At 35.8% G+C, this 13,646-nt stretch overlaps 2 protein-coding genes across 3 annotated transcripts in view; one reads left to right on the forward strand and one right to left on the reverse strand.

Annotated features, from left to right (window-relative positions):
* Window positions 1-13,646, forward strand: part of LARP7 (La ribonucleoprotein 7, transcriptional regulator) — a 234,375-nt gene that overhangs the window by 163,257 nt on the left and 57,472 nt on the right. The gene's annotated exons all lie outside the window — the stretch shown is intronic.
* The window catches only part of ZGRF1 (zinc finger GRF-type containing 1), a 76,439-nt gene that overhangs the window by 35,527 nt on the left and 27,266 nt on the right, over window positions 1-13,646 (reverse strand). Inside the window, exons 9-12 of one of the 2 annotated variants that reach the window (XM_069095291.1) lie at window positions 12,468-12,548; window positions 5,338-5,523; window positions 1,796-1,901; window positions 1,568-1,671 (exon numbers count right to left, since the gene is read on the reverse strand). In XM_069095291.1, coding sequence (XP_068951392.1) covers window positions 1,568-1,671; window positions 1,796-1,901; window positions 5,338-5,523; window positions 12,468-12,548 — 477 coding nt within the window. The remainder of the gene's footprint in view (window positions 1-1,567; window positions 1,672-1,795; window positions 1,902-5,337; window positions 5,524-12,467; window positions 12,549-13,646) is intronic. The other variant, XM_069095299.1, reaches the window with a different exon arrangement.

The following is a 13,646-nucleotide window of genomic DNA, read 5'->3' on the forward strand; positions in this document are numbered from 1 at the left end:
GTGTCGGGATGACCTGGGGATCAAATCCGGGCTCAAATACTCAGTACCACACCCAGAAATAACTGGCCGTATAACCTTGAGCAAATTACTTAATCCCAATTGCTTAAAAAAAAAATTAATTGCCTTAAAATAGCTCTTCTGTACTTTATATATATATATACTACTCTGATTAGAGTATTATGGAAAACAATGAGAGAAAGATATATTAATTATTAGCTTAATTTTACCCATTTAGAATTGGGATAGCCAAATTAAGCTGCCAAAAGAACAGGCATTGTGCCTCTGCATGCTTCCCCACACCTCAATGAGAGGGTTCTTGAAGTTCCTTTAGAATTAGGGAACTCAGAACTTTGAACTTACAAAAGAAAAAACAGCAAGAAGTTGTTTCTATGTAACATCAGAAAGCAGGACAGAAAAACGGATCCTTTTTTCTCAGCATAAGTTAGCCCTTTAGTAATATGTATATCCTCTCTTGCCACTAGGTGCTTGTATATAGAAAAAGATTTATAAACAGCTATGGATTATTGTTACACTAGCAAGAGAAAGTGCTGAAGGAGTTTACAGAAGAGCTAAAAGAACAGATGAACTGGCTGCCGAAATTTACAAATGAAGATATTAAACTTGCAAAAAAGTGAAAAATGGGTCTTTTGAGCACCCCTAGATAAGCAGAGGAGTAAAAATTGAGGTGCTAAAAAGGAGGTACATTTTTTGAAAAATTATAACAATTGAATAGAATCCCATAACAATTAGAGTAAAAATTAATTAAGAGGAAGCAAAGAAGGTAGAAATTGGTTCTCAGGATTTCAGTTTGTAATACCTTTTATCATTTTGACATTATAATCTTTCAGTTCAAGTAAAAGTCTAAAGGGTGGGTGGGTAGAAATGATAATGACTAAACTTTATGGGCAAAATATAAAAAAAAAAAGTTGTCCAAAATGGAGAGTTCTCTTAGGAAAAATTAATTTATCATGAGATTTGCTTTCTACTTTCCTAAAACTGAATGCTGAGCTCATCTGTGATATTATATTTCAATTCATGATAAGTTCATGGAAAAGAAATATCAGGGCCATATCATGTATCTCAGTGACTTAGAATCAGGAAACTAGAAAATAAAGGAAATGAGAAATATCATATGAGCAGCAGAGTCATGCTTAGTTGGGCATTCTCTATTAAAAGAGATGTCCACCACATTACAGTTTTAAATTAATTCAAAGGATTATCCAACATAACCACTCCTTTTTATAATCTTGTACTAGAAGTTAAGGGGCAGGGGCGGCCAGGTGGCTCAGCGAGTAAGAGCACCAGACCCAATGTCGGGATGACCTAGGGGATCGAATCTGGGCTCAGATACTTAGCACCACACCCAGAAATAACTGACCGTGTAACCCAGAACAAGTTACTTAACCCCAACTGCTTAAAAAAAGAAGAAGTTAAGGGGCAAGTTTAGTCTACAACAGAATTAATGAGAGCAAGAAGATAATCTTAGCTGACATGGTATCATCCACATCCTTTTAACAATAATATGTTAAAAAAAAATCTCCCCAAGCTATGGAAGGTCTGTTTATACCTTGTTTGTTTCCCATGAGGACCATTCTGATAACTTCAAATTATGGTCCAAAGAATAGGATGACATAGTATTGCCAGAATCTGTAAAAGGGGAATCCAAAACTGCTGTGGGGGAAAAAAGACAACTGTACTTAGTAACTATCCCCCAGTATTACCTGGTAATTTACAGAGTTAAATCTAACTATCCCCCAGTATTACCTGGTAATTTACAGAGTTAAATCTTACTTACAAGTATTATATTCATTTGGGTCCTTAATAAAATCAGTTGTCATTTGAAAATCATCCTCTCCCCTGAAGCTCAGACCTTCTTCCAAAAAGTTTTCTCCATCTGAGAGCTTAAATACATACATCCATTTACCACCTTAAGACTAACAATACATAAAAAACTTTTCTGCTAGGAAAAGAACATTCTAAAATGACAAATATGTCACTGTGACCATTTCTATTCTGAGAAAATTAAGAGTATTTTTTACATAAAAGCAAAGAAAATGTTTCCTGTAAACCAGACTCTCATGAAAATCACTCAACTTTGCTACAAAGGAATGTTAATGGTTACCATTTATATAATGGTTTAAGGTTTGCAAAGCATTGACATATCTCATTTGAAACTCTGAACTGTATGAGATAGGCATTATGAGTATTATTAGCCCCATTTCAGAGGTGGTTCAGAGCCTTCCCATGGTCACACAGCTAATAAGTATCAGAGTTGATTTAGAACTGGTATCTCCCAACTACAAGTCCAGCATCATGCTACACTACTTCAGTCCTTGGCAGAGTTCGAGTCCTGTCTCCCCACACCCCAACCCAGGCAGTAAGAAGGTTACCATCTGTCATCTCACAGTGTGGAAATTCTTATGACACTCATCTATACCTCATAGGGCAGTGAGGTACTGGGAGACCCAACAAATTTTTAACCACTACAATACTTTCATTAATGTCTGGTCTGTGCAAATATATGCTCCTTCTTATGTATATAAAGGATACAGTTTTGCCTCTTAGGATTTTGTAACTGTAAGTGCTATTCTTTTTACTGAGAAACATAAATAAATATTTCTTGCTCTAAAATACATACATATAGTTATATTAATAAATAAGGCCTTTATCCATATGTTAGATCTTTGTGTATCAGAAATATATTCCCCCCCAAAAAAAGCTTAAAAAAAAAAAAGAAATATATTCCCTTTCTCTTATAAAACTTGAGTTAGAATTTCAAATGTAGAGTTCCAAGGGAGGAATCACAGGGGTATGCTGGGAACTAGTTTGAATTCATTTTTTACCATGAGCATTTACACCTTGGAAGTCAGCAAATACACATCAGGGCTTGATTTAAACATCGACCATCTATAGGGTCTATACACGTCTCTATGTGACTTCTGATTGCTAAAAGAGAGAGTAAATCAATAATACCCCAGGGACATACCAGGTAATTGTAAAATATCCCATGAGTGTTATTTGTACTTTGCTTTTTGTTTTCACCTTTAAAACTAGCTTAGAAGGACTTCGTCTATCTACCCAATATTAACTTCATAGATAAATATCTGACATCATAGGTAAGATCTTCCATATCCTACCTGTTAGCTAAATGAGAAATAATAGGGATTTTACACACTTATTCTCTCATCTATCTCAACCAAGATGAGCACCAAATGAATACATGACCTTAGACTAGGGTGACATTATAAACAAACTGGAGGAGAGAAAGGAAGAAATCACCTTTCAGATTTATGGTGTGGGGAAAAGTTATAGGCAAAACAGGGTGACAGAGCAGGTCTCAAAAGATTAAATGGAAAATTCTTATTACATGAAACCAAAAAGATTTTCCACAAGAACAAACCAATGCAGATAAAATAAAGGAACTGGGTAACTGGTAGGAAAAAAATCTTTGTGGCAAGTTTTTCTGAGACAGGTTTCATTTCCAAGATGTCTAGGGAACTGATTCAAATTTATAAGAGTAAAAGCCATTATCCAAATGATAAATGATCAAATGGTATGAACAATAAGTTTCTCAGGAAGAAATTCAAGTTTTCAATAATCATGTGAAAAAATACTTCAAATCACTTTGATATGTAAAAAAAAAAAAACCAAGCAAATCAAGCAAGTCTAAAGTTCTACTTCACACTATTCAGATCGACAAAGTTGACAAGGAAGGAAAAAATGACAAATGTTGGAGTGGCTATGGGAAAACAGGCAGAGTTCTGAATTGGTCTAACCATTCTAGAAAGCAATCTAAAACCAAAAAATTAATGAACTCTATATTCTCTTTGATCTAGCAATACCACTCATAGGTTTATACTCCAAAGATAAGAAATAAGAAGGAAACAGATTCATATATATCAAAATATTTAAAGTAGCTTTTTGTAACAGCAAAGAACTAAAAACTAAGGTGGAGAGCATCAACTTGGGACTGGCTGAAAAAATTAAGGCACATGGATATAATAAAATACTATAAAAATGATTGAAGGGATGGTTCCAAGAGATATGGGAAGACTTGTACGAACTGATGCAGGGTGAAATAAACACAACCAGAAGAACAATTTATACACTAGCAACAATATTTATGAACTCTTATGAACACAATTCTCAAGCAAGATTTTAGAGAAGGTATTCTACCCACCTACTAACAAGCAGGTGATGGACTCAAGGAACAAAATATACTTATTTGGACATATATTTGGAATATATATTAATGGACATGGCCAATGTGGAAATTTGTTTCATTTAACTATGGACTTAATAAGTTTTAATGTGTTTCCTGAAAGTAGGAAATAGAGACCCAGGATTCACAATAACAAATTATTTGGAGAAATTTTTGGAGAAATCACTAGCTCCTGTTAAAGATTAACAGGAAAAAAATAAAAACAGATTCAATATAATGTATATGGAAAGTGAACTAGATTAGAAGTCAGGAAAACTCAATTCTATTCATGGCAGTACTACTGATATTGGGCAATCTATTTCAGTTCTCTGCATGTCAGTGTCTCCATCCATTAAATGGGGATAACATCCATCTTACCATGAAGGATTTAATAAGGATAAATGACATAATAGAGAAAATCTTTGAAAAGCATATGTAATATAAATGTTAGGTACAATTTTAATAATCTGTATTCACATGGCATATGTGAGGCACATCTGACAAACATTCAGAAAAAAGATACTGATATATACATATTACACACACACACACGCACACTCACAAACATTAAAACATAGAGACACTTATACTTACCAATAAACCTCAAGGTCTGACTCAATTGCCTAATGGTATAGTAAATGGGGTAAGCTCTAAAATACCATGGAGATGCTCCACCTGGGGCCAAATCAAGAGCGGGCTATATTCAATTTAGGGTTCATTTCAAGAGACTAAAATTTGAGATTATTTACAATTCTGGATCAGACTTTTTCTATTAAAACATTTATTACCATGATATAGACTTCCACAGTGAAAGGCATTCTCTGCATACCTTTATGAATTTGAATTCCTACTTCAAATGGTGAGCATTTTCTTTAATGAACCAAATACCTTTTTCATTAATTACTATCCTTTTATACAGAAAGTAATAATTCTTTGAATACTTTTTCCTAAAAAGTAAATGATCTTTTAAATGATTTTTTTATCCTAATTCTTTTTATCTGAAGCGTTCTGCCAACGTACTATGATTCTGCTCTAGAGCTACTTTTGCTAGCATTACTGTCTTCATAGAATGTACTTTGGTGTTAAAATAAGGAAAAAATGATGTGCTGAGATACAAGCATAAGAAATCTTTTTACCTGTAAGAAGTCAATCATCATACAACTACTAGGCAAGTCTGGTGTCAAAAAGCAAGGCCCTTCTGGGAAGCTCTTGTACTCCACACTCTCTGGGTACTCATTCCAGTCCAGCTGGGAGCATGATCCTCTGACCATTACCTCACTAGAAGCTGATCCTGCCACTCGGTGCCCCTGAAATTCAACTGGCTAGAAACACATTAAAAAGGAAAATATTTAAAATGCCAAAGGAAGATGAATCCACTTATGATACCTATTAAGGAAATATATAACTTGGTCTTCTACAAAATGTCATCTAGGGTAAATAATCACCAATGCCTTGATTCTTATCTATTACTAGAATAGCAATTACCAAATTATTCAAATATTAAAACCCAGGAAATATTTGCTATTCTATCCTAAAGTATAAATAGAAAATAACTAAAATATAAATTTAAATAAGAAACCAAGTATAAGAGGCATTAACTGTTCTGGTTTCCTCTAGAATATATATATATAGTAAATCCTCAAGACGTGTAATAGACAAATTGCTGAAAGTTACAAGGAATAACTAAACGATGAACAACAGGGTCAACTAATCCTGTGTGTTTTGTTTTGCAAAGAGCTCTGAACACTGATAGGCAAAGAAAGGATAAGAACCAGGTTGTAGGGTAGGGAGGGAGGGAGTGGCCTAACCAGACTAGATGCTTTGGGAGCAAAGGTTAGAGTGGAAATACCATGAAGGCTCCTGTATCTCTTCTACCCCTAGGGATGGTTTACTGACTCTGAATCTTTCTCCGCTGCCCTCATGGAGGTCCTAGTATTATACAGTAGGTAATCACTTTTTTCCATTCTGTCAAAAACTAATAAAGAGAGGTAGCAAGATGAGGGAGAAAGAACATTAGATTTGAATCAGAGGACCTGGCTTTGAATTCTCTGCTACTCACTATGTTGTGACCTTGGGCAAGTCATTTTCCTAAAATGGTCCTCAGTTTCCTTATTTCTAAAATGAGGAGTTTGGTTAGATGATCTCCAATGGCCCTTGCAGTTCTAAATCCTATGACATTATACCTATGATATTTAAAGGGAAACATAAAGGATTTATGTCTAAATAACAAACTGGCAAAAAAATGAATATTTACTAAAATTTAATATAGACATTTTAAACCACAAATTTAAAAGGAAAATAAGACTCCTAATATGCTATACAGGCAACAATGGAGGTAGATTTCCTTTTTGAGTATGAAGAAACATAAATCACATTCTCTTAACTGTTAAAACACTTGATTTTACCCTATTGTACTAGGAAATATATATATTTAAAATCCACATAGGAAAAGAGCCTTCTGCTTTCCCCCTAAGGATGTGTTTCAAATTCCTAATGGGCTCCAGGGGTAGAATTCCATCCTAAAGCCAGAAATCTATTTAACTTCTGCCCTCCTCACAAGTGAGTGTATTAACAACTGATTTATAGATCACTGCCTATAGTTAAAGTTTTATAAAGCTCCCAAATTATCCAATCTGTATACCAGAGAACATACTAGGAACTGTTCAACTGCAAGGGAGAAATAAGAATCCTAATCAATTCAGTGATCAATAGTGACTTCAAAGGATTAATGGTAAAGCACCCACCACTTGGCAGAGAGATGGTGCCCTATAGTTGTGGAATGAAGTACACATTTTCAGACATGCCCAATGCGTTGATTGGTTTTAACTCTACATGCTTGTTATAAAGGAAAGTTCTGTTTGGAGAGAGAAGAAAGTCACTGGGAAATGAAAGTGATGCTTATTTTTTCAATTAAGTTTTTAAAATTAGTTTTCCAATTATAAAATGTTAAAAAAAAAAAAAGACAAACAAGACCCTTGTCTATTTTTTTAATAATTATATCCCCAGTGTTTAGCACAGTGTCTGGCACAGAGAAGGCACTTAATAAAAGTTTATTGGATTGTACTGGACCCTTGTAACAAAAAAGCATAGTGAAGTAAAACAAATTCCCATATTGGCCATGTCCTAAAATGTGCCTTATTCTGCATTCTAACCTATCACCTCTGGCAGTGATTTTTTTTTAAAGCATTAAAAAATTTATTTGAAAACTAAATCGAATGGAATCATCTAAGTAGTCAGATCATGGTATGGTTAGAGAAAAAATCAAAGCCAACAACAAATTAATGAAAGGCTAGAGACAGGAAGGGGGAAACTAGGCAGTACAGTGGAGAGAGCTTCAGGCCTGACTCATCTTCCTAATCTCAAAAGTGGCCTCGGATACTTACTAGCTGTGTGAACCTGGGCAATTCACTTATTAACCCTGTTGGCCTCAGTTTCCTCATCTGTAAAATAAGCTGGAGAAGGAAATGGCAAATCACTCTAGCATTTTTTCCAAGAAAGCCCCAAATAAGGCCACAAAGAGCCAGACATCACTGAAATGAATGAACAACAAAAAAGATAGGAAGATAGCCTGTGTCATTATCATATCTCTAATTTAGACGGTATAACCTGTCTAAAGAAGCTCTAAAGAGGAATACTGTGTATAAAAGAAAAGCCCCAGAGAGGCACAGTCAGAATTTCCTTGAGACTGAGATCTGGCAGCAGAACAGCTACAGAAGAATGGAGAACTGAGTCCTGAGAACTTGTGGTGGTGGAGCTTCTTCTGAACAGGAGCCCAGGAGCCCAGAGCCTAGAGCCAGGAGGCCAGGAACCCTGGAGCCCAGTAGCCCAGGAGCCAGAAGCCCAGGTGACTGAAGCATGACCAGGATGCTGAGACTTTGTTTGTTTGTGGCTTGGTTGAGCCTTGAATTCCCTGGAGCAGAAATGCTGAAGGAGCTGACATGGACCAGACCCTGTGAATGCCAGTGTGGAGCAGGACCTGCCCAGAGAGCTGGTGAAGGAACTGGGAGCTGTCTACCATTGAATCCAGGTAGAATCTGGGACCATGGAAGAGGATCCAGGGAATCTGAGAACAGGTCCCAAGTCAAGATGAAGAAAAGACCTCTCCTTGGGTACTAAGTAATTATGGAATTATAGTTTACTAGTGACCTAAAGGGTAGACAGTTTTGTGTATGATACTTAATAAGACTTTGCTGAATAAGTGATTGATTGTACTTTGAGTACTTTGACTATTGTTACTGATTAGTTACTGATTGAGTTAATCAAGACTTTGCACCAAGAGTGGAAGACTCTGACTGTGTACTTTGATACTACTGTATACTTTGATAAGTGACTGATTGAATTAACTTAGGAGTGACTATTTTGTGACTGATTGAATTAATTTTCAAGTGACTATTTTACTTTCAGACTATGTTGTGAAATATTATATTGTGATTTTCTGTGATAAGTTGAAATATGGTGAATGCTGTATTTTGAATTATGCTGTACCTTGATTTTCCATGGATGTTTTTCTTTTGTTATGGAATAAATAGAGTGATCACTAAAAAAAAAAGCTCTAAAGAAAAGGAAATGGGCAAAAGACATTGATCCATCACCACTTACAAGAAAAAGTTTAATTGATAAAAAAGTTATTACAAATAAATCAAAAGAACCCAGAAACTGCTCCAGTCATAAAACAGCTCAGTTCCTTATTAAGGGAAAAACTGAGCAGCCAAGGGCAATTCAAGTTTAAAGTTTGAGTTCATGTGTCAAATAGTACTGAAGAGGAGAAGGAAAATTACACAGAGTACTGCCTTACAAAAAAAAAAACAAATCAAGAAGAAAATGAACCTAGAGAATCAGCTGACACCAGTCATCTTGAGAGCATGGTTTAAAAATTAAAATTGAAACGAAGAGGATGAATGTGAAACAGACCAGATCTGCCAATGTTACTATGGTCATTTATTCACATTAGCAATAATGATGGAAAGACCAAATTTGGACTTTCCTCCCTCAGTAACCAATGTACTGTCTAGAAAAGTGGAATTGGAATTTCAGAAAAGGAAGTTAAGAGAAGCAGTTGGATTCATGTATAAATACGTGAAGCATAAAACACTCAAATTATTTTTAATAACATCTCAAAGTATAGAAAAGAGTACTTTGACCCTTCCCCCCCAAAAAAATATATGTAGTACCAACTTTCTCATCTCTATAAAAATATTTCAAAATTACCTATGTACCTATTGAGAGTATCTTTTAAAAACCAAACAAACATGGGAAATAGGAGGATAGTTTTCCATAGCAGATCATAGCTTTTCTCCCCACAATTAAGGGAGTAAAAACGAGAAAAGAAGATTGTGTTGTGTCTATTTTCCACTGATTTTAAAATAGTATTTTGTTTAGTAGAACTAAACAGTCATAAGATTTCCCTTAAAGTATCTTCCACATTCACATAAAATCATGCAAGATTCTATGACAGACATGACCACAGAGATTATTTGTTCAGTGAGACATAAAACAAACAAGGAGTCTTATGTTTACCTATAGATATGCATCAGTGTCATAGAGAGTATTATAGAGATTCCAAATAGAAGAATAATTCCTGGTAAGGCTCTCTATATGCAGACAACATTGCACATCAAGTTCCAGAATAACACAGAGGCATCTTAGTGAGATGAGAAGTCAGTAAATCAATAAGCATTTATTAAATGCCTACTATATGCCTGGCACTGTGCTAAACAATGGGGATGTTAAAAACAAAAACTGGCAAAAACAGTTCCTGCCCTCAAGAAGCTCACAATTTAATGGAGACTGCTATTTGAAAGAGATTATCTAACTACACAAATAGGAAAAACAGCATATGGAAAATACTGAGTGCCAATAACATATAGTTGGATGGGCTGCCTATTGAGTTTATTTCTTCCCCCCCATATATGTGTGCATGTACATATACACACATATACACATATACATATGATAGACTATGTATATGTATATATAGAGAGAGAAAGAGACACACGATACCAAGATACACCTACATATAAACATACCTTTGGCAGATGCTAGAAGACAATGTGATGGGCCCAGAACAAAAGAAAAAGACATCAAGCTTTCATGTAATACTTCCATTGCAAGCAGTTCTTTGCTGCAAAAGTTCAACTTCCCAACACCAATTATTCTCTCAGTAATATTACATGACTACAAATTATGGATAATGACCATTTCAAAACAATCAGGATTTCAGCTGAACTTTGTCAAGACTCTTGACATATCCAAGGAGAATATAAAATTGCCAATGATGACTTACATAAAGGAAATGATGGAAAAAGCATCATCAAGGATATGGATGACTGGAAACAAAGGGCTAGTTGCTTAGTAAGAGGAAGGGATGAAAAGACAGAGTGTTGTACTGGACTCCATAAAATAGTAAAAGAGGGGCAGCTAGGTGGCGAAGTGAATAGAGCACCGGCCCTGGAGTCAGGAGGACCTGAGTTCAATCCAGCCTCAGAAACAACACAAAACTAGCCGTGTGACCTTGGGCAAGTCACTTAACCCCAAGTGCCCTACTTTCCCTTCTCCAAAAAGCAAAAATAGTAAAAAGAACCAGAGGAATGTTATCAAAAATATTTGATGTAGGGGCGGCCAGGTAGCACAGCGAGTAAGAGCACTGGCTCCAGTGTTGGGATGACCCGGGGATCAAATTCGGGCTCAGAAACTTAACACCTACCCAGAAACACCTGGCCGTGTAACCTTGAGCAAGTTACTTAACCCCAATTGCTTTAAAAATATATATATTTGATGAAAAGGAAAGGTCCCATACATAGAAAAATATTGGTAGAAGCTCTTTTTGAAGTGGCAAAGAATTATAATTGAAGAGGGCGAATGTCAACTGGAGAATGAATGACTGAACAAGTTAAGGTATATGAACATATTGAAGAAATGACCAAAGGAACTGCTTCAAGTGGGAAGGCTTGTATAAACTGATGCAGAGTGAAGTAAACAGAACCAGGAGAACAATTTATACATAACAACAAAATCCAGGACTCATAATAAAACACACTAACTCCTGACAGAGAGGGGATGATAGACTCAAAGTAAGGAATGAAACCTATGTTTTTGACGTGGTCAATGTGGGAATTTGTTTTGCTTGGCAATGTGATCAGCAATCTAGGGAAAAACAAAAAAGGTTCTGGTTTAAACTTTATTTTCATATACCATTTTTCCAATTTGTATAGTTAGATCATCTCTTTCAAATGGCTGTAACCAAGAGCATGAAATTTACTTAATCAGATAAAAGATGAAAGATGATAGAGACCACAGTCTCAAGAAATGTTTACTCTTGGAAGGGATGAGATATAAATAACCACTAACAAAAGTTTGAATGTGAGATGTACATAAGAGAGGTCAATCACAAAAGGATGAGAAATTGGTGATACTGGATCCTTTCTTGATGGAGGCTTAAGTAAGGCTTCATAGAGGAAATAGCCTCTGAGCTGGATCAAAGACAAAGATTAAAATGAGTAGAAATACATTCTAGATACAGAGGAAAGTTTATACTAAGGGTCCTTAACCTTTTTTGCATCTTGGACCTGAGGCAATTTGGGGAAGTCTATCAACCCCCTTCCAACACATAAAATATGCAGGATTACAAAGAAAACCAATTATTTTGAAAGTTACCAAAATATTTTTTAAAACAATTTAATATACCCTAAGTTAAGAACCCCTGGTCTATACAGATGCATAGACCTTGTTCATTAATGATCTCTATTTCATGTTATTTCAAAAAAGAGAAAAACTTCACATGCAAAATATACTATGCTATTATGAAAAGCATCTGATATTTTAAAAACTTGTGATTTCATCAACATAGCAAGCTCTAGTGAGGATCTTTCTCTATAATGAAGATCATGGACTGCTCTGCAATCTATGGAGCTGCCAGGGACACAGAGGGGATAGGTAACCTGCCTAGGGTCACACAGCCAGTATGATTTAAGAGGCAGGCCCTGCCATCAAGTCTTATGACTCTGAGGCCAGCTAATCACTACATTTTTGTTGTCTTTTATTTCTTTGATAGAGCTAGTAGATAGAATATGTATGAACTAATTACTAAAAAGGAAGAAGACTTCAACATAAAAAGGAAATGGCCCTAAAATATTCTTATTACTCTTCAAATGATACTATGTCATTTTGGTCAATGGTGTTATGACTAGAAGAACTGATGGTTGGGACAAATATCAGGAAATGTTTGGAAATTGACAAGGTGATTTAAATAGTTCTTAATAATTTGTACCTTAGGTTTACAGGACTTCCTCTCTTTTTCCTTAGGTATGGTAGCTACAAAAGCATTCTCTTCATCATCTTTCAAGGAGGTCTGAAAGAAAATACAAAAAAAGCATGTTAGCTAGAATCTGGAGTATATGACAGGCCTTGACCAATTCATGATACTTGATTTTTTTTACTTATGTGATAGGGGTAGAAGGGAGACAAGGTCTATACCTGCGATTTCATTAGTGTAAGGAGTTCCTAGTGAGGAAACTGCCTTCACCAATACAGATCACCAACCCCTCTACAACTCAGGAGTCTTACAGTTGCCTAGAACAGTGAGAGTTTAAGTGATTCTCCCAGTATCATATAGCCAGAAGATGTCTGAGGCAAGGTTGGAATTTGGGTCTTCCTGATTCCAAAGCTGCTTCTCATTTTCTATAAAGGTCCAGAAAAGGGCAACCAGAAGGGCCTTGAGTAAATGCTACATGAGGTTCAGTTGAAAGAATGAGGGATGTTAGCCTGGGAGCTAAAGGGGAAACATGATGGCTACGTTGAAGTACTTGAAGGTACCACCATCTCTCATGTACAAGAGTAATTAGATTTATCTGGTCCCAGAGGGGAGAGCCAGGAACAATCAATGGATATGTCAAAGAGGCAAAAGTAAGCTTAAGCTAATAACTACTAACAATTAGAGCAGTCCAAAAGCAGACTAAATTGCTTCAGAGGTGGTAGTTTTCCCTTTATTGGAGGATTTCGGGCAGAGGCTGGATGATCACTGGTTGGATTTATTAGAGCAGGGATTCCTTTCAGGTATGTGTTGGACTAAATAGCCATGGAAGTCCTTTCCAACTCCGAAATTCTGTGATTCTGTTTACAAAAGCACATTCACCACAACAGGCCTGTGAAGTAGGTTAGGTAAGTATTATCCCAATTGTACAGATGAGTAAATTAATATCCTGTTCTGGTGCCTAATTGTGGAATGGAAGTGAACTCAAGTTTTTGAAGGCTATGTCAGTACAGTACGAGTCAAGTTATCTCTTTAATAATTCTGGAAGTTTTCAAGGATAGGCCTGGCAAAAGGAAAAAAAAAGTGTCAACTGACAGCCTTCCAATTACCAGACTGCAGTCACTAGGTGACAAATTTTTCAGTCATGGCAACTTATACAATCTGGAGGAGCTGGGTTATGTATGAGTAGAAAACATG

The sequence above is a fragment of the Petaurus breviceps genome, unplaced genomic scaffold (genome assembly GCF_028583685.1).
Source record: "Petaurus breviceps papuanus isolate PSGF00001 unplaced genomic scaffold, PetGlider_PUasm1.0 126, whole genome shotgun sequence".
NCBI classification, from domain to species: Eukaryota; Metazoa; Chordata; class Mammalia; order Diprotodontia; family Petauridae; genus Petaurus; species Petaurus breviceps.